This window comes from Cynocephalus volans, chromosome 1, assembly GCF_027409185.1.
Source record: "Cynocephalus volans isolate mCynVol1 chromosome 1, mCynVol1.pri, whole genome shotgun sequence".
NCBI classification, from domain to species: Eukaryota; Metazoa; Chordata; class Mammalia; order Dermoptera; family Cynocephalidae; genus Cynocephalus; species Cynocephalus volans.
In genome coordinates this window covers 149,681,541-149,702,748 of record NC_084460.1, presented here as the reverse complement: position 1 = coordinate 149,702,748, position 21,208 = coordinate 149,681,541, and the positions used below count along the sequence as shown (strand labels likewise).

Sequence of the window (21,208 nt, the reverse complement as noted above, 5' to 3'; positions counted from 1 at the left end):
AAATAGTTCTGATCTAGGGTCCCAGGTAAATTCTTGAGTGCTTGGGGAAGAGATGGCTCACACAGCCTGTGATAGAGATCTGAACTTCTTTCCATGATGGTTTCTCCAGCCAGGCTTAAAACGGATCCCAGGAGGCAGATCTGTGAATTTTAGCTCCAATCCCAATGAAAACCTCTTGGGAAGGCTCTGGGACTTTTTTTTTTCTCAAGATTTTGGAGTACAGGATGAAGAATAAGTGAAATTGGCAGTGAACTCCTTGGAGTGAAAGACAGCATATGGCAGGGTATTTGGCATCCTTTAGGAGATAATTCATTGGCACCACAATAACATACTCTATGGTTACCAACAGACCTTACTAATCATTATGTTTTTCACAATGATGTTTTTTCCTTAACGCTACGTAGAGCACTTTCCAAGTGGCACTAAGAGCTATTCTCACTGTAATGTGACTAAAAAGGCATTTCCTTCCTGGTAAGAGCACAGTATAACTGAAATATACTTTGATTTCCTTTTGAGTTTTCATACATAATAAATGGGATTAAGAATTTAACAATGTGGAATAATTGAACCATAAGCCCATATTAAGTCTTATAAGAGGTATTTCTGTTTTATTTTTGCTTCTGTACAAAACAATCAGGCCATGCTAATAGTAACACTAAAATAGTTTCTAATTAAAAACCTTTTTTAAAATTTTTAAATTAATAATTAATGAAAACACTGTTAGTAGCAGTAAGGATTGAGAAAATCTATCAATCTTTTGTTCTTTCAAGGCAAGACTTTACTATTTTATATCTACAGAATTACAGTATCAAGTCTCACGGGGATTTTAATGTTATTTAGCCACTTAATGCCCCCCATGACATCCTCATCAAGTAGTTGTCCTTCAGGTCGTGAGTCCCACTGGAGAGAGAAAACTCATTGTACGAATGCAGCCATTCTGCTAATTCTCAACTTTTCACAAGTTTTCCTTTATAAAATGCTTGTTTTGTGCCTGGTATTGTGCTATGGCATTATTTTACTCGTATCACTACCCTGTGAATTAGATATGATCATTTCTATTTTGCATTTGAGCAAACAATAACTATTTATAAGTAGCTTGTCTAACTAAAAAGTTCTAGAGATAACATTGAAAGCTTGTTCTGTTTATTTCACCTCTATCCCCAACTCTGGACAAAAATAGGTTTCTACTTTTTATTCTTATATTCTGCTTATTCTTTTATATCTTGATTTTTTAAAATCTTCCCTAACAACTTGATTTGTAGCAAGCCATCTCTCAAGCTTTAAAAAATTTCTGGAGATAATTAATAACCCTTAATACCTAAAATAAAATATAAACTGTCAAAGAGGGTGAGGACTCATGTTGTTTGATAGTCAGTGATTAAACAGAACGTAGATTATAAGAGGTCATTAATTTACAATGTAGAGGGGAAAAAAGATTGACTGAAGGAAGGAAGGAAGAAAAGAAAGTAAACAGGAAGAAAGTAATAAAAGAACAGTGTCTTCTACCAATGGGACTTTCTTCAGAATTTGACTCATTAATTTGAATGCCTTTTTCAAAAAAGTGCAGTTTGGTAACTGCTTAAATCACCCAGGGAGTGATGGAGAAAATGACTACATTTTAGCATGGACTGAATCATCACCTAACTTCTCCAACACCTACAACTATGAAAAATAAGATAAAAGTCACTATCTAACTAAATATTAGGTTTAAATTTAAGCTTACTGATAGGCTCTATTATTTTATCAAACATGAGTTGATTTTTATTTTTGTTTCCATTGGCATGAGTTATTAAAAGCAACCCACTATTTTTGCTGTTTCCAATACAGGCATTTACTGAATGATAAGCAACAATAAACCATAATTATTGTGGCAAATTTTTAGATATAAAAATGAAATAATTATATATAGATTATGGTTGCCAGGCAAACAAATCCATAAAACAATTTCCAAGACAAAAATGTAGAAAAAAATGCACTAAGAAAAAAAATCACCTTTAAAAATTGCAGGCATTGTACATTAAACATCTTTTTCAAGTCTGATTCTGTAATATTCTAACATGGATTACAGCTGCCTTATTCTTAAGGTAAGAATTCTAAATTTGATATATCTCCATGGTCAAATAAGCATGTAAAAAGCTGCCAAATCTGACTATATAAATCCCAGTCATCTCATATATTGTAAACATAATAGAGTAGTAGAACTAGAATGAGATTTTGAACTCCTTAGTGGCATGTTTGAAAGTTCTAAGTCTGGCACTCTGTAACATCTGAGAGGAAATAGAAACTCCTTACAATGAAGTTGAAATGTTGCATTTAATGTAAATTACGGCAATTTTGTCTCCAAAAGAAGTTATTCTACTTAATTATTTTGTTTCCTGAGACTATCTGACTTCTAAAACAATCTACCTGCAGAGTTCAAAAACACATGCATATTCATACACACACACACACACACACACACACACACACACACACACACACACACACACACACACACAGCTAGAATGATACAGCAAAATTGTAAAGAAGAGAAACAAGCATATCAGTATCTAGGTTAAGAATCAGCAGATCTGAGTTCAAGTTTTGACTTACCCTTACTCGTTGTGAGACTTCCTGTAAATCAAACCATTCAGGTACTCACTTCTTCACTTGTAACAAGGAATTAACAGTTCCACTTTACTGTTTTCAGATACTTGGAAGATCAAATGAGATTACATATGAATATATCAAATGGCAAAGAATTATACAAATCTAAATTACCACTTCTGGATGAGTTTAAATTTCACCAATTAACCTGGGTGTATAGAAGAAAATTCTTGAAAACATTCTCTGTCTTTGCTCAAAGATAATTGTTTTTATTATTGCTATTAATTGTGTGCTTTGATACACTAGGTCTAATATAATGTATCATTGTCAAGTCATTTAGAGAAATCCCTTTATTCAACCAATATAGTTTCATTTGTTTGAATTGAGCCATAAACAATTTTAATGGTATGTTTCAAGCCTGATGGTCTTAAATAAGAGGTGAAAGAGCCTCTGATCTTCAAAGTAGCAGAAAGCTGAGGGCACAGTCTATTCTCAGAACTAGGTACTGACATGTGTTATCAATTTTAGTTGAAGTTCAAAAGGATGGAACTTGTTTTTAACAAATGTTTGATATTTCTGCCATCACACTATTAGTCAAATGACATTCAGGCTCCAAGAAGACCTTCAATTGGCCACTTTTCACCTAGTGAAATAGAAGGAATGATACTGGATAAGATTAATGTATTTTGTTTTCTTGGATAATTTTCTGGAAATTAAGAAAAATTACAATGCAAGCTAACTGTAACCTTGTATTATTGAAGAATGTTATGGGAAGAACATTGAGAGTATTTCTCATAATCAAAACATATTTATATTGGTGAAAGTGTCCACTTTGCACCAAAAGCTTAGCCATTGGTTTGCACATTCCTATCTCTGAACACAGGATAAGAAAACATTGCTGGAATAAGATGTCATACTTTAGTAACAATGTCAAATTCATGAATTCTGTTTGCTTCTCTCTAAAAGTTTTCTTCTGCACTTGTCTCGAGGGTGCAGTACTTCATGTCATATTCTCAATAGACAGTACATATGTTATGTTTATTTTACTAATATTTTAAAGAAATAGTTTGTTAAAATAAATTTTGGAAACTCTGATGAGACAAGTCATCATGCATTTATGACTTCAAATTGATGAATGAGCTCAGAAAGTGTCTCTCTAAGTGACCACATCAACAAACTAGGAAGATTTCTACTCAATATACTGGAGAAAAATAAGGCAGGAATGTTAGTTTTGCATATTTAAAGAACTTCTGTTATTTCTTCATCACTGTCCACTATGTCTCTTGGATGAATTGGCAAGTTTATAAAAGGATGAGGTGGTGTGTATTTTTAACATTTATATAGATAAGATAATTTTCTTACAAGAGAAGACTTCAAAAAATTCAAGGATAGATTCATTTATCTTTCAATTCTATTTTTCCCATGAACTTTTTGAATACTCTCATATTTTTGTGAGATTAAATTCAACTTGCAAAATTTTTAGAGCATTACTAGCATGTGGCCAAAGACCATCTTTTATAGAGCAATAGTTCAACCATATGGTAACTCTCTGAAAGGAAGAAGAAATATAATGATGCACTAGTTTAAAAGCTGAGTAATTCTGGTCTTACATAAACTTTTGCAGAAAGAGTGAAAATGAAACACCCCTATTCATGAGGCTAGTAATATCTTGATACTAAATAGTGCAAGTATTAACAGAAAATGAACTAACAGGTCATTTTAATGAATGAACAAAAATTTAATAAAACTAGAATAATCATAAAGTCATAACTAGTGATGTATTTAAAAAGTTACTATACCATGCCTGAGTTTATTTTATTCCAAGAAAGCAAAGTTGGTTTAATATTTAACAATTCTGAAAAAATCACAACATTTATAGATGAAAAGAATAATCAATATCAATAGATGAAGATAATAAACAACCATTTTAATTTTAATTTGTTTACTAGCATATCATACATAAAAATTCAACTGAATGTAAAGCATTCTGTATGTTAAGACTGACAGAATATAGTTGTGTATGGAAGACTTGGAGAAAGTGTTTCTCAGCCTGATTTGGGAGAGAGGGATTATCTTTAGCCAGTCTGAAGTGATAGACATGATCTAATCAACTGTAACTGGCACACTACTAGGTGCTGGATTTAGAACTACAGACAAACGGAGTCATCCTCTGCTCTCATTAACTCATAGAGCAGTAGATGTCGTAGAGGTCATTTCAACAGAATATTGTTTTGAATAAAATGGAATTTGAAAAATATCGCCCTATATTTTTATAATGATTTATTGAAAACCCTACTGAAAAATACTCTGATTCAGTTCATTACAATATTTTCATCAGTTAGTTTGGTATAATATGTGAAAGCTATAACTAAAACATTTTCTTTCTTATCGAAGGTGATTCAAGGCTTCTTTCCTGGGGATAGTAAGATAAATTTTGTCAATTTTCTCCAACTTTCCTTCTCCTGTTCAAATTTTTTTGCTTCCACCTTGATTCTGATTACATGATGCTAACTACAGACTGTTGTTGGCAGTTAAGGTCGAAGATTTTGATTTTATAAATTATACACATATATTAGAGTGCTTAAGTCTTTTGAAAATAAGATGTAGAGTGTTAGACATTATAACTGCTGTTAATATTTCCTTTAAAAATAAATTGTTTCAATAATTTGTAATATTTCAACAATTGATTAATATTTTCATGTTTGAATGAAAACATTTAAATCTAAAACCCACATAAATTTGAAGATGGCAAACAAAATTTTTCTGTATCTGACTATATATAAATATATGGGTGTGTGTATATCACCTTATCCTACTCTTCTTTTCATAGAACATGGGATTAAGAAAGTTGTGGTGAAATAGCCAGTGCTGAATCTAGAATTCTTAGACATTTTGAATCACATTTCTTCTGTCATCAAGCAGTGATTCAATGATTAGTAATATCTCTGAGCCACTGGGGATATTTGAGGAAATGAACTGATGGTAACAGATTGATTTGCTTCCCTTTAGTCTGTTATGGTGAAAGATCACCATTTTGTCTATACTAGTAAATCAATTCAAGAGCAAAAGCAAAATTCCACTGCAAATTTTGTTTTGCTCATTTTTGGTGGAGTTTTATTTCAGCCATTCATAGAACAGTATTTTTATTGAGTTTAGTATGTTTATCCAGATGTGTCTGGGGTTCTCTGAGGGCAGTGAGTGATATAGACTCTATCCCGAGGAAGCTAATCATGTCACTTGTAAATCAAAATGCACATGAAAGAGAATGCAAACATGAGTACAAGTACAGTGCAGACTGTGCGCACGAGCTGGTATTTTATAAATAATTTCCCACTACATTTAATGCATGTTAGAAGTAGTTCTCACCACTATTGTAGAGTCTCTTTTCCTTTAACTCTATTTATCATCATCAAAATCAAAAGGGAAACTCTAAGTCAAGATATTTCTTTCCAAGGTAGAAAGTTTGTGATTCTATTTACTATCTGTACATTTAGTTTGTTGATCTTTGAACTGAATGAAAAGCACATTTTTGGACTTGCCTATCTTAGCGGATATGTTTACAAGTACCTAAATTATAGAATTAAATAAAGCCTGATTTGATTTCTGAATGGTCATGAGACTTTTGCATAATTGACTTGTTTGATTTTCAGTTACTTTTATATCCCTTGCCAAATGTTCTACTAGACATGCTAATGAGAAATGAAATGGTCATAAGGCTGGGAGCCAGAAGAAAAAGAATGATAAGCAAAGGGCTAAGTATTACACAAATACAGTAACTGGCCAGTGCTGAGAATTAGCAATAACATTTGGTACGAAGCAAAATGTCTATGACTACATTCGAAGTATGTTTTAAATATCAGTAGCATATTATTCTTCCCAGAACTGTATAAAGAAAGGAACACAGAAAGGGATGAGGATATAGGGAGAACGTGCATGTGCAGGATTTCATTCATTCATTCATTTTATTCCAGGCCAGGTCTCTGGGAAAAGTCTTTAGACATCTGACACTAGTTCAGAAGAGATCAAAGTTTCCAAAGAAATAGTGACTCTTCCCTTTCCTCCTGAATATTATCAAATCAAAGTTTAGTTATAATTTTGTAAAAGCAATTTCTGGAGGCTGAATATTTTGGCTAAAATGACTTTTCATGTACTACTACATTAACTAGACATATGTGATGTGGTACCTAAAAAATATAAATCAATGATTGTCTTATCTTAGTGAAAAATAGATCAATATATCAATTGATTGTAACCTTTATAAAAAATTATCTGAAAAATTTAATAAAATTATTATTATTATTATTTACCTCAATAAATAAGACAGATTTCTGGGGTTCTACTCAAGTCTCTAAATGTAGCTAAGTATAACCTTCAGGTACTAACCCATAATTTACAAGTATAAATTAAGAGTTCTCACCTCTGAAAGGAAAAAGCAAGAAAAGAAGCTATTTTCTAGCATCAGAATGGCAAACTATCATGATATAGAAGACACATATGAGGAAAAATTATGTTAGTTCTACAGTTAGGTGTACATTGATGTATGATAAAAAACCTATTTGCCCAAGGTCTTTCAGTAGTATTCAGGTAAGACTTCAAGGTCTTCCAAACTTGGTAGAGGAGTGGCTTTCCTTCTTCTTGTAACATGATGGCTTTATAATTAAAACATTATATCTACAATAAAGTAAGAGAACTACAGCGTGGTAATATGTGTAGGCTTTGAAATCAGAGAGATCCATGTTGGGGATCTGCTCAACTACTAGTGGTTTGTGTGACCTCAACAAATTGCTTAAATCTGCAATGCTTTCAGGTCAGGAAACAGTAAAATGGGAATAATGCATATTACTAAAGCATAAGGGTACTGTGAAGATTAAGTGTTGCAACATGTATCAAGTACCTAATGCAATGCTGTGTAATTCTAACTATGGAAAAAATGTACTAGCATTTCCTGTTTATCAAAAAAAAATCCATTTTCTATATTTCTCTTTCATTTTGAAATGTTTATTTTGCATTACTTATTTTCCTATGTGCTATCATAATGTATGTAGAGCTGTATTTTCAACTTTGTTCATGTAACATTATACCGTACAATTGTCTAAAGTGCTACAGTCTTCAGAGTCATCATTTTAATTTAAAATAATCCATAGAAATGTCATGCAGCAACTGACTAAATCATTACTTATAGTAGAACTTTTATTCTATTTGTAACTTTATGTATCCAGTATATGCAGAACTTCTGTGTCTGATGCTTTTTTATATTTTAAATGTTTCCCTCAGTATAAATTTTCAACAGTGACAGCACAGTGTGTTCAGGTTGCAACTTCTGACTTTATAACTTGTTAACTGTGTGACACTTGAACAAGTTGATTAATCTCTGTGTCTCAGCTTTCTCATGTGTAAAGTGGAAATGATAACCAATTAGTTAGTATATATAAAATAATTAAACCCATATCTTGCGAAGAATAAGTGCTATATACCCACATTAAAATGCTGGGTTAAAAGGTTTAATGGTATTCAAGGCCACATATTTCCAAAATGGGTATTACAAGTTACTACCAAGTAACTACTATTAATTTTTGTTTAATTTTCCTTTAAACATAGTCAGACTGGATTTCATTATTTTTAATGTGTTAACTGAATACAGCTAAAAAGATTATAATTATTATTCTTCTTTTTCTATTTTTTTATTTTTATTTTTGTAGGGTACAGTGTGTTGTTTCAATATATGCATCAACTTCACAATGATTCACTTAAGATAGACAGCATAGTTTTGTACCTGTTGTTATAGATAATTATTTTGTACAACTTAAATGTAGAAGGTAGGGAATATTTTGCACAACTGACATGAAGAAAGTAGGGATTTTGATTTACTTGCTTCTAACAAGAACAGAAAAGAATATCTAGCACATAGCTCTCTAAATATCTATAGAAAGAATAAATGAATGTTGAATTCCTGACTCTATCTTTGGCTTGAAGGCATAAATATTTGATTTTGAAGATTAGCTAAGATGCAATCAAAAGAAGGAAAGAGGCATATTTTTTGTTCACTGAAAGCCATGCCAAATAAACTAATATAGATACTGTATGTTATGGGCCTTTTTTCTGAAAACCAATCTTTTCCAGTTTATATTTAGTTTTATTTTCTATTGAAACCTAGGTTTTCGTTTTTTGTTTTGTTTTGTTTTGTTTTTGAATTGCAACGTTGTAGAATTTGGAGGACAGGGAGAGTTCTACATCTTGTACTGGTCAGGTGTATCAAAGTGTATTATATATGTTCATTACATGGTTTTTGTTGAACTATACTGATGATTGTACATTTAATTTATTATTTACCATACATCTAGGTAAGCCAGTTATGATTGTCACAGAATACATGGAGAATGGTTCCCTGGACAGTTTCTTACGTGTAAGTAAAACATTTTATGAACATATATATGTATGCGTGTGCATACACATACAAGGGGTCTTCAAAACGTTTGTGGAGAAATTCGTATTATTTTTTTGTTTCTTTTTCTAAGAAGTGTGAGGCTACAAACTGTTCTTAGTGCTCGCTGGTTTCAGAACACTGAACACAGAAATAGCCACTTCCTCTTCCTCTTTACCCAGATATCATAGTCACAGCAGAGCAGTTGTGCTGTTTGTATTTTCTTTTAGTTCAATTGTTCCATGAACTTCTTGAAGTACCCTAGGATATATATGAATGAGCTCCTGAAAATGTTGAAGACATCCTCTAATATTGTGCCAAGTAAGTAGGTATTGTAGATTTAAAATAAAACTGAAGTTTTCTGGGCCTAAACAGCAGGAGGAAGACTGTAAAATAGCATCCAAATGTTGTTTTTAAAACAAATTTGTGTAATCTTCTCCAGCCTTTTTGTACTGCCAAGTGTCACACTAGTTAAAATAAACATAAAAATAAAAAAGGATCCTAAAGCAAGACATAAATAACATTGATGTAAGACAGAAATACTCCCTTCTCTTTTCTGAAGTAACCTCAGTCTGCTCTAAGATAGACCTACCTCTCACATAGTGCTGTCCACTCAGAAAACAAGCATGTACTATAATGTTAAAGTATATGTATTCTCAATTTAGCGGTATCATTCTGAAGATATACATAGATATTTTTAATTCTTTACATTTAGAAGCTTAATATTTTAATATGTTTTGACATATTTTTCAACATAATATATATATTTTATTTTAATATATTTTTAACAAATATTTCGTTCAAAAAATACAAAAATGCTATGGAGTTCAGAACACTGTCGATCACCAGTCACTGCAGGGGATAAGAAAAGACAAAGGACCTGTCCTCAAGATGCTTTTATTTTTTATTTTTTTTTTTTTTTTGTTTTTTTTGTTTTTTGTTTTTTGTTTTTATTTATTTATTTATTTATTTATTTATTTATTTTTAATTTTATTTTGTCGATATACATTGTAGCTGATTAATGCTCCCCATCACCAAAACCTCCCTCCCTTCTCCCTCCCCCCCTCCCCCCCAACCATGTCCTTTCTGTTTGTTTGTTGTATCAACTTCAAATAATTGTGGTTGTTATATCTTCTTACCCCCCCCCCGTTTGTGTGTGTATGTGTGTATGTGTGTGTGTGAATTTATATATTAATTTTTAGCTCCCACCAATAAGTGAGAACATGTGGTATTTCTCTTTCTGTGCCTGACTTGTTTCACTTAATATAATTCTCTCGAGGTCCATCCATGTTGTTGCAAATGGCAGTATTTCATTCGTTTTTATAGCTGAGTAGTATTCCATTGTGTAGATGTACCACATTTTCCGTATCCACTCATCTGATGATGGGCATTTGGGCTGGTTCCAACTCTTGGCTATTGTAAAGAGTGCTGCGATGAACATTGGGGAACAGGTATACCTGACAAAGGATTAATATCCAGAATATATAAGGAACTCAAACAACTTTACAAGAAGAAAACAAGCAACCCAATTAAAAAATGGGCAAAAGAGCTAAGTAGGCATTTCTCTAAGGAAGATATCCAAATGGCCAACAGACATATGAAAAAATGCTCAACATCACTCAGCATCCGGGAAATGCAAATCAAAACCACATTGAGATACCATCTAACCCCAGTTAGGATGGCTAAAATCCAAAAGACTATGAACGATAAATGCTGGCGAGGCTGCGGAGAAAAAGGAACTCTCATACATTGTTGGTGGGACTGCAAAATGGTGCAGCCTCTATGGAAAATGGTATGGAGGTTCCTTAAACAATTGCAAATAGATCTACCATACGACCCAGCCATCCCACTGTTGGGAATATACCCAGAGGAATGGAAATCATCAACTCAAGATGCTTTTAGTACGGGCCGGCCCCGTGGCGCACTCGGGAGAGTGCAGCGCTTGGGAGCACGGCGGCGCTCCCGCCGCGGGTTCGGATCCTATATAGGAATGGCCGGTGCACTCACTGGCTGAGTGCCGGTCACGAAAAAGACAGAAAAAAAAAAAAAAAAGATGCTTTTAGTACTGTATTAGTTGAGATAGATAAGATGATAGATGATTAGATATAGATAGAAAAAATTTATAGTATTATTCATCATCGTTAAGGAAAATTCTAAATTTTCTAAGAAACAGAAATGATAACTCTATTTTGACATTCATTAGCCAAATAAAAATTTTAGTAAGCAATTATTTTCACAAATATATATTAATTTTTTTCCAAACAAATGTGTTTTTAAAAAAATATTATTTTAAAATTATTGTTTCTGTAGATATAATCAGATATGGAATTTTATATTAATATATTACCTATACATTATAAACCACATATTTCTATGTTAATCCAAGTAGACTGGAAACTTTTCAGTATCCGGAACTGTGTTACTTTGTCTCCTCTTGCTTTCTATTTTATGACCTATAACTCAGGGTTGAGTCGAAACACAAACATTCAATAAATATTTTTACTAGTTGTAAACTAATTATTTATGATAATTAAAATTTTGACATCTACCTTATTTGAATAAAAAAGGAACATAAAATTAAAAAATTCATAAAATGTCTGGACACCGAGAAGAAAGAATATAAATTCAATCAAACAAATAAATATCAACCTAAAATAACTACAAGATTCATTTCATTATGTTGTTCTTGACCTTAATGTTTTTAAGGAGGAGATTGTATATAAGTCCTAGTTTTGAGCATGAAATCAAAGAATATTAGAATACTTTTTGGTACAGAGTATTTGGTAATGCAGCCTCTATGCTGTTTTGTTTTAACCTTGTATCTGTTTATCCACATACCTTGCTAGTCTTGAGTGCTTAGAACTAATGTTTGTGTAGTCAGTCTTGCTACAAAATTTGGTATATGAGATTTTAATTGAAAAAAGACATATCTTTAGAAAATAGCAACATATCTTAATTGCACATTTGAAATGCTTTGCAGAAACATGATGCCCAGTTTACAGTTATCCAGCTGGTGGGGATGCTTCGAGGGATAGCATCTGGCATGAAGTATCTCTCAGACATGGGCTATGTTCACCGAGACCTTGCTGCTAGGAACATCTTGATCAACAGTAATTTGGTGTGTAAGGTTTCTGATTTTGGACTTTCACGTGTTCTAGAGGATGACCCAGAGGCCGCTTATACAACAAGAGTAAGTAACTCAGATTTCCCCTCCCCGCTTTTAACTTTGTTTTCCATCTTGTATCGTGTTGACTGGTAAATAAGTACAAATCATGACCCCAAATCCTATGTCAGTATGTTTTCCACAAAAGGAAACTTACCTCTTAAAATTAAAACATTATTACTTGTTCTGGAAAAACAAGTAGTCTCTGTTTAAAAGATGAGTAAATGATTTTAATTTGAAATTCCATACATTGGCTTAATGTTTCCCCTTAAAAAGCAGCACTTTCTCACATACCTAAAATCCTGTATTTTTATATTTATCATCTTTTCATCATGGTTGGGTCACCTTTAGTAAGCAGATTAAATCAATTCTCAGGACCACCATCCTTCTAGATATAATTTTAAAGCATTAAAAAATAACGTTTATGTAAGTAACATATGTTTGTTTTATAAAAATTTTTATAAAGCAATAAAAAGAAGAAAAGTTGTCCAGAATTGTGCAACCCACAGAAAACATTTGTAACTTTGTGAATCAGTTCTTCCAGATTTTTCTTTATACCTATACATCCAAATATATGCATAAATATGTTATTAAAATAAGAATATTCATAATACCATTGTATAGCACTTTGCTCCCTAGCAATATGCATCTTGAATATATTTCACTGTCAACAAATAATCTTTAAGTTTTCATTTTTAGCAGCTTGATATATTCTATTTTCTGCTTGTATCTTTTTTTAAAGCAAACCTTAATTAGTGAGCATATTATTGTTATTTCTAGTTTTTTAATATTTTATACAAATACATAAATTATCTGCTTTCATAATTATGAGTCTGATGATTTCCTTATGATATATCCCTAAAAGTGGACCTTGTGTGTCAGAAACTGTGTGCCTATTTTAAAAGCGCACTTCACTACACTCCTGATAAAAGTAGGTATTATCATTATATTAAATATTTACTTATTGGTTAGAAGAAATTATATCTAATTATGTTAATTTGTATCCACTTGATTCAAATTCATTTCAGTGTCTCTTCATATATTTATTGCTAGATTTCTTTGAAATACATTTCTTTACAGAAAATTTTTTTCATAACAGAAAGTTTGGAAAATAGAGTTAAGCTAAAAGTAAAGACATTATAATCTTTACTGATACTGCCCAAAGATAACCAGCATTTACATTTTAATTTTATTCTCTCAAAATGTTTTTCTCTGCATTTTCATATATAACTAATTCCTTCTTTTACATATAGTTACAAAAATTGGATCATATTTTATATACTGATATATAAAATGATTTCAACTTAGTAAATTCAGTACCTTATATATAAATTCAATATTGTTTTGTAATCTTTTTTCTTAAAACTACAAAATGAAGAATTTTCCAGATGATTAAATATTATTTTACAGTATCATTTATAAATGTATATTACTCCATTTTATTCATGTATATAATTTATTTAAACAATGCATTATTAATTAGGCAGAATTCAAATATTTTGCTATTATTAATGATAACTTGATATACATCCTGATATATATAGTTCATGTCTTTCCATGATTACCTCTTTATAATAGATTTCTATAGTTAAAATTGCTGGAACAAAATGTGTGCAAATATCTGAGGTTTTTTGATATTTGAATTGCCCAATTGCTTCAATATAGTTTATCAATTTGCACTCCCAGTGGCAGTATATAAAAGAGAGCCTCTTCCTCCATTCTCTCACCAGCCAACAGAATGTGCAGGGGGGTTTTTTGGGTTTTTGTTGTCTTTTTTGAGACCGGCCGCACCGCGCTCAGCCAGTGAGCGCACCAGCCAACCCTATATAGGATCCGAACCCACGGCTCCCGAGTGCGCCACGGGGTCGGCCCCAGAATGTCCAGTTTTTGAAGACAGTTGACTTTTGGTGTGTGTGTGTGTGTGTGTGTGTGTGTGTGTGTGTGTGTGTGTGTGTGTGTGTGTGTGTGTGTGTGTGTGTGTGTGTGTGTGTGTGTGTGTGTGTGTGTGTGTGTGTGTGTGTGTGTGTGTGTGTGTGTGTGTGTGTGTGTCATAAAAAACTAAAACAAAATACCCTCATTTTTTCTGGAAATCACCAGTTTAACAACTACCAAAATTGTCACATTGTATCTATATCACACTCTGAGAAAGTGCTTAAAATGCCATACTGAATTTCCTCTCAAGTAAAGCCACAGTGATAGAACCACAGAAATGCAAGAGCACAATGCCCCTGAGATATTCCTAGATGCATTCATTTTCATTATACTTTTTTTGCTTTTCTTATTTTTAGTTATCCTGTGTAGTGTATTTGTTTTGTTCATGAATTTAAGTATTTTTTTTTAAAAATGTGTCCTACTTAAAAATGCTTTTTTCTTAGGAACACAGTTCATTAAGGTAAGAGCAAGAGAAGTAAAAAAGGAAATTTTATACCATACAGTTAGTCGAATTAAATTTATAACTCACTACAACTACATAGCTCTGAATACTTGATAAAATTGCAAAACATGGATAAACACCTTGATAGTGCTTTTTAGTGTTTCTTCTCTAATCTCAAAAATCAGCCAATGTTCTGCAGCAAAGCATCATTTTCTATAACTAAACTATCATCCCAAGAGACAACATATGCAACAAATGATAATATATTTATTGTCCTGAGGATTTTATTTTATTCCACTGAATGTTACTTTGCTTTCAAAAGATAAACTTCATAACCTTCTACTATATGAGCTTCTAGCATAGTCCATGAAAAGTATCATGCTTGCTGGCACTGTCCTGGTTGTTACAACAATCACATCAACCTAGGAATATTTTCAGATTTAGTAGAAAGGATTTGAAAACAGGATTTCATTTGAAATGTTAAATTTCTGGTTATTCAGAAAGTTTCTAAGCTTTATGTCATATCCAATTGTTAAATAAGAGCTTCCTTGTCTCCAATACTAGTCTTGATTTCTAGGATACACAAAGGAACAATTTATCTGGTAACAACTTGAAAGATTCATCTAAATCTAGATCCTCTGTTCTCTGGAGAATGTACTAGGTTACCTCTCAGAGTTTTTTTTCCACAGATGGTTACATTGTCAGTACTGAAGGATCCTGACAACCACTTCTTTGACCTTAGCAGAAGAAAAGTGTTGTTGTATCAAAATTCCTCTATAGCATTTCTGAAATAAAAGTGCAACAGGCTCTTTGCATTTATATTTCAGTGTCAGAAGATTCCTGAAAACCACACTGACCAAATGGGTTCATTCACTATCAATGACTAGCTGTTTAGAGTTCTTCAGTGTTCATCCTTGTATTTTCTTGGAACTCCCTCAAAATATCCATGGGGGTCCTAGCTTTCTTCTGAGTTGCTAGAATTTAGAAATTGTCAATTTAATCTCCCATTATAAGACTTGTTTAGTACAATAATTTTATAATTTACCCTAAAAATTGGGGTATGGTTATACAGTAATAACTGCTATTTTGTTTTTAAGCAAACACGCCAAAACAGCTAAATGAGTTGCCATTCTAAGTTGTCTTTTGGGGAATGTGTACTTACCGCAGGAACACTGTTACTGCACAAAATGGTTTTGGAATTCCTCTTTTGGAATTATCTTTAAAGCTAGATTGTGACAGATATCATTAATCAAAATTGTTTAAGCATGTAGTATTTTGGGAAATAAACTTGGCTGAGATAAAATCTCTGGTCTTAACAAGCTTATAGTAATCAATAAGAAAACAAGTACGTTATTGAGTATATAGTAAAGTCTATTTGTTTGATTTTCTAACCAAAAGCAGTACTCATACAGTCCAATTTAGGAATACACTTTATTCGGTTTAGCATGCTATGATTATGGTTATGTCAGAAAAACAAATTCACCATTTAAAACAGTGCTCCAAGACATTCTCTTTGGAGAAGTAAATTCTGGATAATTTGCTTTAAAAAGTCAGTCTTGTTACCTTAAGAACATTTAACAGTTACTGTCTAGGGTTCTACATTTTGGAAATTAGCATTCAATGCTTTGATGTATTAAACTTTCCAGTTTCTTCTCTGAAAGTTATTGCCTTTAGGTAGAGCTTAATTTCACTAAAGAGACATGAGAGGAATTTGATTCAATGTCATTGACATAGGGTGTCTGCTGTTTTCATCTTTAAAACATCTCTGTGAACGACAGGCAGGATGAAAGTGTATAAAGAAATTAAATCAACTAATTCTGTATTGAAAAAATTCTTAAAGTATTTGAGAAGTTGAGAAAATGCTTAACCTCAAAACTTAAAATGACTTAGACATTTCCCCATACCACTTTCTATGCTATCACACTTGCTATCAAAAGTTTTCTTCCTTATGTCTTCAACAGTGTGCCTGATAGGAAAGGGTCAGCTAAGAGAGTAATATACATTTTTGTGTGTATGTTTTCTCTTTTCTATAAAGATGTTATATAAGAAATCAGATTTTTTTCCCCTGAATTCAGTTCTAGTTGTATCTGCTCATTTCTAAACACTGAGTTAAGCAGAAATTCCAAATGTTGACACTTTCCATTATACAATATTATTATGTATCCTGTAACCTCTGTAAAATTCTACTGTACACTCATGGGATTCTGAGAGTAGAACAGGCTGTAAAGTTTTACTGTTATTATAAACATCGTTTCAATCTCATGAACCCCCTGAAATGCTCTTGGGGACCCCCATAGATGCTTAAATGACACTTTGAGAACCACTGTTACAGATGTTTTATTAAGAAAAAGCACTGTCAAAACTAAAAAATATTTCAGTAGTTATTCAATAATATAAATCTAAATTATGATAGGATCATGTGAAATAATAAGTTTTAAAGAAGTAACCTTGAAAGCATAACTTCAGCTGCATGCCGAAGACTGCAGATCATCTTAAAGGTCCCTGAATTTAATTTGAGGTGGATATGATTGGAGTATTTAGCTCTATAAATTTAAATCATTGAAGAATTTTTGATGTTGATAAAACAAGTAAACAACAACAACAAAAAAGAATTCCTTCTCTTTGGTTTCCCATTATGTGAATTTCAAAGTATAATTATGACGTGTTTCCTGTCTACTAATTTATTTTACTTCAGTCTAACAAAACCATTGTACTACTGATACTGAGTTTGCCACTGAGTAATTTTTTAATCTTCCCCATTATGAAATTTTATTGTAAGCAGGTTAGCATTCTGTATACATGCATGCACACATCTGTGCATATGAACATTCTTATATTCAAATGTTGAAATAGATGGATTAAAATATTTCAACATGATAGTGCTTAACTTGCTTCTTTATGCAGGGTTGAGTTAGAGAAAGTGTCGACTTTTATCTAATTTATATGCTGTGTAGTCAGTCAATCCAATTTTTCTCAGGCCTCCAAGTTTATTTTAGGAGTATAATTACCACCTAAACTGACTTGGAGAATCTGGGAAAACCAATTGATATGTTCTTGGTTATAATGTCCATTATTAGGTTTTTTAAAAATTTTCTGTTCTGGTATTTCTTACTGATTACCAACTAGATTTTCATATTGGTGAGAGTGTTCTCTCTTTTGTCAGAGGAAAAATCTTATTTTACATAATAATTTATATTTTTTATTTTTTAGATCTGTGACTCTGTCAAGTTGATGCCAGAAATATTCTAGAACAACTTTGTCTTATCTAACTTCATGTTCAGGATAATATAAAAAAATAAAAGTGGTGAAAGCAAATGGTTAAAAGCTAAGTGGTTAAATACTGCTGTTTAGGGTAACTCCATTCTAAGAACATAAATAATAGAAAACACAGCTTTTATTCTGCAGAATTCTCAAGGACTAAAAACCAGGCATTTCTAAAACTGGTATGATACAAAAAGACAATTATATTATTTTGATAAGTAATATACGTTATTTACATGTGAATGAAAAAATTAATAAGAAAACATATAATCAGTGGCCTTCATATATAACAGTATTTTAGACTTTGAGCCAAAACAAAAAATATCAACCACAAATTAATTCCTTACTCTCTTATGGTCAGTATGAATATGACTTTTCCACACCTCCTATTCTCTCTATATCTTATTGCAATATGACTTCTGCTCTTACTGCTCTAATGAAACTGTTTTTGCTAAGATCACCAGCAATGTGTGGTGGACATTTAGAGTCCTTATTCCACTTGATAGCTCTGTGGCATTTAACACAGTTGCTTGTATGTAGATTCCTAACAAAGATGTCTATATGTAGCTTCACAAAGTAAAGCCACTTATTCAAAATTTGAAAACTCTAGGAGATTTAGTGATTTCAGCTATCAATGTGGCATCACCTAATGAGAAGTCTAATACTTTCTAGCCACCCATTTCAGAGAAATGGGTAGCATGAGTATTTCAACATGTGAAAATAATCTATTGAGATTTATGTGGTAAAAAGTCAAAACTATCATTTTGAAGTAGGACACAGAAGTAAGGAGGTCGTGTGTTAGTATATTACCCACAGTGTCTAGCAAGAAGTATTTTCTGTAAAATGCATGATTCACTTACTCAACAAATATATCAGTATCTACAATATACCAGGCACTGTTCTAGGACCTGGGGATCTAGCAGTGAATAGAACAAAGCCCTGATCTCATGCTCTTACATTCGACTGTAATTCAGATAATAAACAAACAAGTAAAGGTGAAGTGAGGCAGAGAAATAAGATAAGGAATGTGGGCAGTTTGTGTGGGGTTCTGGTCAGAGAGAGTTTCTCTGATAAAATGACATTAGAGCAGAGAATTGGTGAGAGCGAAGAAGCAAATAATGCAAATATTGAGACTAAAAAAATTAAGTTTGCTCTAATTAATTTTCAATTGAATAGAATAATTTTAATTGTTTCTCTGATTCCAAGAGGCCCACTTTGTAGAAAGACAATGTAAGTGTCAGATTAACAATTTAACTAAACATAAAGCTACTCATGACTAACCTTCTTTGCTGTTGCGTTGGTTCAGCCTGTAGTGTTGAGGACCCCTGAAGTTTAGTAAATATTACTTTTTTGATATTATTTCCGGTTACTGGTGACTATCTCACATTGTCAGATGCATGATGACACAGTGTTTGAAGCTTTCCCTGTGTACCCTGAAGCCACTGAGCAGCTCCAAACTCCTCTGGCTTCTGGGAATGCAGAGGTCATAATGTCTAAAGCCAATCTTACCACTTCGTGTGTGAAATGTCTAATACTTTAATTCATTTCTTTCCTATCACACTTTTCCAAACATAATTCAATGCTATGATTCAAACCCATTCCTGTGATTTTTTTTCCCTTTCATTTGCCCACCTTAGTTCTGAAATTGGCACATATTTTGAGCAGTGATTTAATAAACATAGATGTAGAAGGGAACCATTTCCATGATTTCTGATGGTTCCAAAATCGTCAGAAGTGTCTCACTGGATATTTATGAGAATCCCAACCTACCACTCATCTTTTCTTATTTCTTAATTGCCAATGTTAAACAAATCAATCTTACTCAAGTTTTGTCCTTTTTAAAATTATTACAATGAATCTAATATTATTTTTATTGCAAATATTCAGTATTCCTGCTACGTTGAATAGGCCTTTCTGTTTTATTACATATAACACATATAACACAAAATTTGGCATTTAAAACCTCATTGAACTTTGAAAAGAGCTTGGCCCCTATTAGGACATATATTTATCCTTGACCCCCAATTTTTGCATTATTTTTGTTGAAGGTAGACGTTACACATCAGATTACCTAGATTTTATAATGTATTATGAGAGACTGAAAGTAACAAATATTATTTGTATTTCATTTCATGGATAACCATAGAATAATTTAAAATGTGAAGATTTTCCTATTCTTAGTCATTTTACATAATGTTGAAAAATTGCAAAAGTTCACGGGATAGGCTTTTGCTTCCTGAAGGATCGTCTGCCTCTGAACTCTTATGGCAGTCAACATCTGCTGAAACTATTCTCTCAGTGGCTTTTATATTTGATCTACTGGGGATTAGAGTAGATAGTAGATGCTTCCCTTGGGATTCCTCTTGGATTGTGCTTCACCTTGTTGTCTACTGTTGTCTACACTTGAGTGAAGTTTAGTTCCTGACAATGGATAGGTCCTTTAGCTGAATGATTTATCTCTACATTTCCTCTTCTCACTTGAGAAACCAATATTTGCCTCCACACTAAATACTCAATTACTTAGGGTTTACTCAGATAAACTCTCCAACGTCCTTTGTCATTCAGGTATGGCTTGACAGAGCTCACAGGCAGGCAGTGTGAACAGTGGATAAGCAAAGCGTTTCGTAAGTGAGCAGGGAGATATGTATACACACACACACACACACACATATATGTGTATATATATATATTTATAATTAGAGAAAAATTGGGGCAGATATGAGATATTATGCTTTAATGTTCAGAGATTTCAGCAATTACAGTCCTTCTCTCTAGAAATCAAGACTTGAAGCCCCCTAACACATAATGAATGAGCTGACATCAGCTAAACTCCTGAGAAATTCAGGCTTTTAGCCAAATTTCTCATTTGAACTGTCTAAATTCATTAAGCTCAGAGAACTGAATTGCAGGATCTTTCGAGAACAGGCTTACTATGTGATTCCTACTCTAACTGCTGATTCTGAACAAAGTGAATAAGGTTTGGGACACCTTCAATTAATCCTGGATTGGAGTTGAGCAATTACGTAATGCCTGTCCACAGAATCCCTAGCTCCTCTGCTTGCACTGCTTTATCCATCTCCTTTAACTTGTCTGTAAAAAGTCTATAAATGTAAATCCAGATATGACACTCATGTAGACGTGCAGTTTAGTCCAAAGTTGTCCATCTTTAAGAGTCCGAAATAATTAACCTTAAAAAAATCAGCATCCTTGATATTCATGCAGGTTTAAGGTAGAAATTTGAAAGTTGAAAGAGCCAAGGTTCATAAGTCAGCAAAGCTGATAAGCTGTAAGAAATAGGTAAAACTTAGCAGAAAATCAAGTTTTATATTCCCCATGAAACTCAGTTTATGAATGACAAGAAAGCTGCGCAGAGAGGTTTAAAAAACTTGGCTAAAATTAAATA

General features: G+C 32.5%; 1 protein-coding gene across 1 annotated transcript in view; it reads left to right on the top strand.

Annotated features, from left to right (window-relative positions):
- EPHA3 (EPH receptor A3) overlaps nucleotides 1-21,208 on the top strand; it is a 264,085-nt gene that overhangs the window by 211,520 nt on the left and 31,357 nt on the right. Inside the window, exons 10-11 of the mRNA XM_063079677.1 lie at nucleotides 8,928-8,989; nucleotides 11,988-12,197. Coding sequence (XP_062935747.1) covers nucleotides 8,928-8,989; nucleotides 11,988-12,197 — 272 coding nt within the window. The remainder of the gene's footprint in view (nucleotides 1-8,927; nucleotides 8,990-11,987; nucleotides 12,198-21,208) is intronic.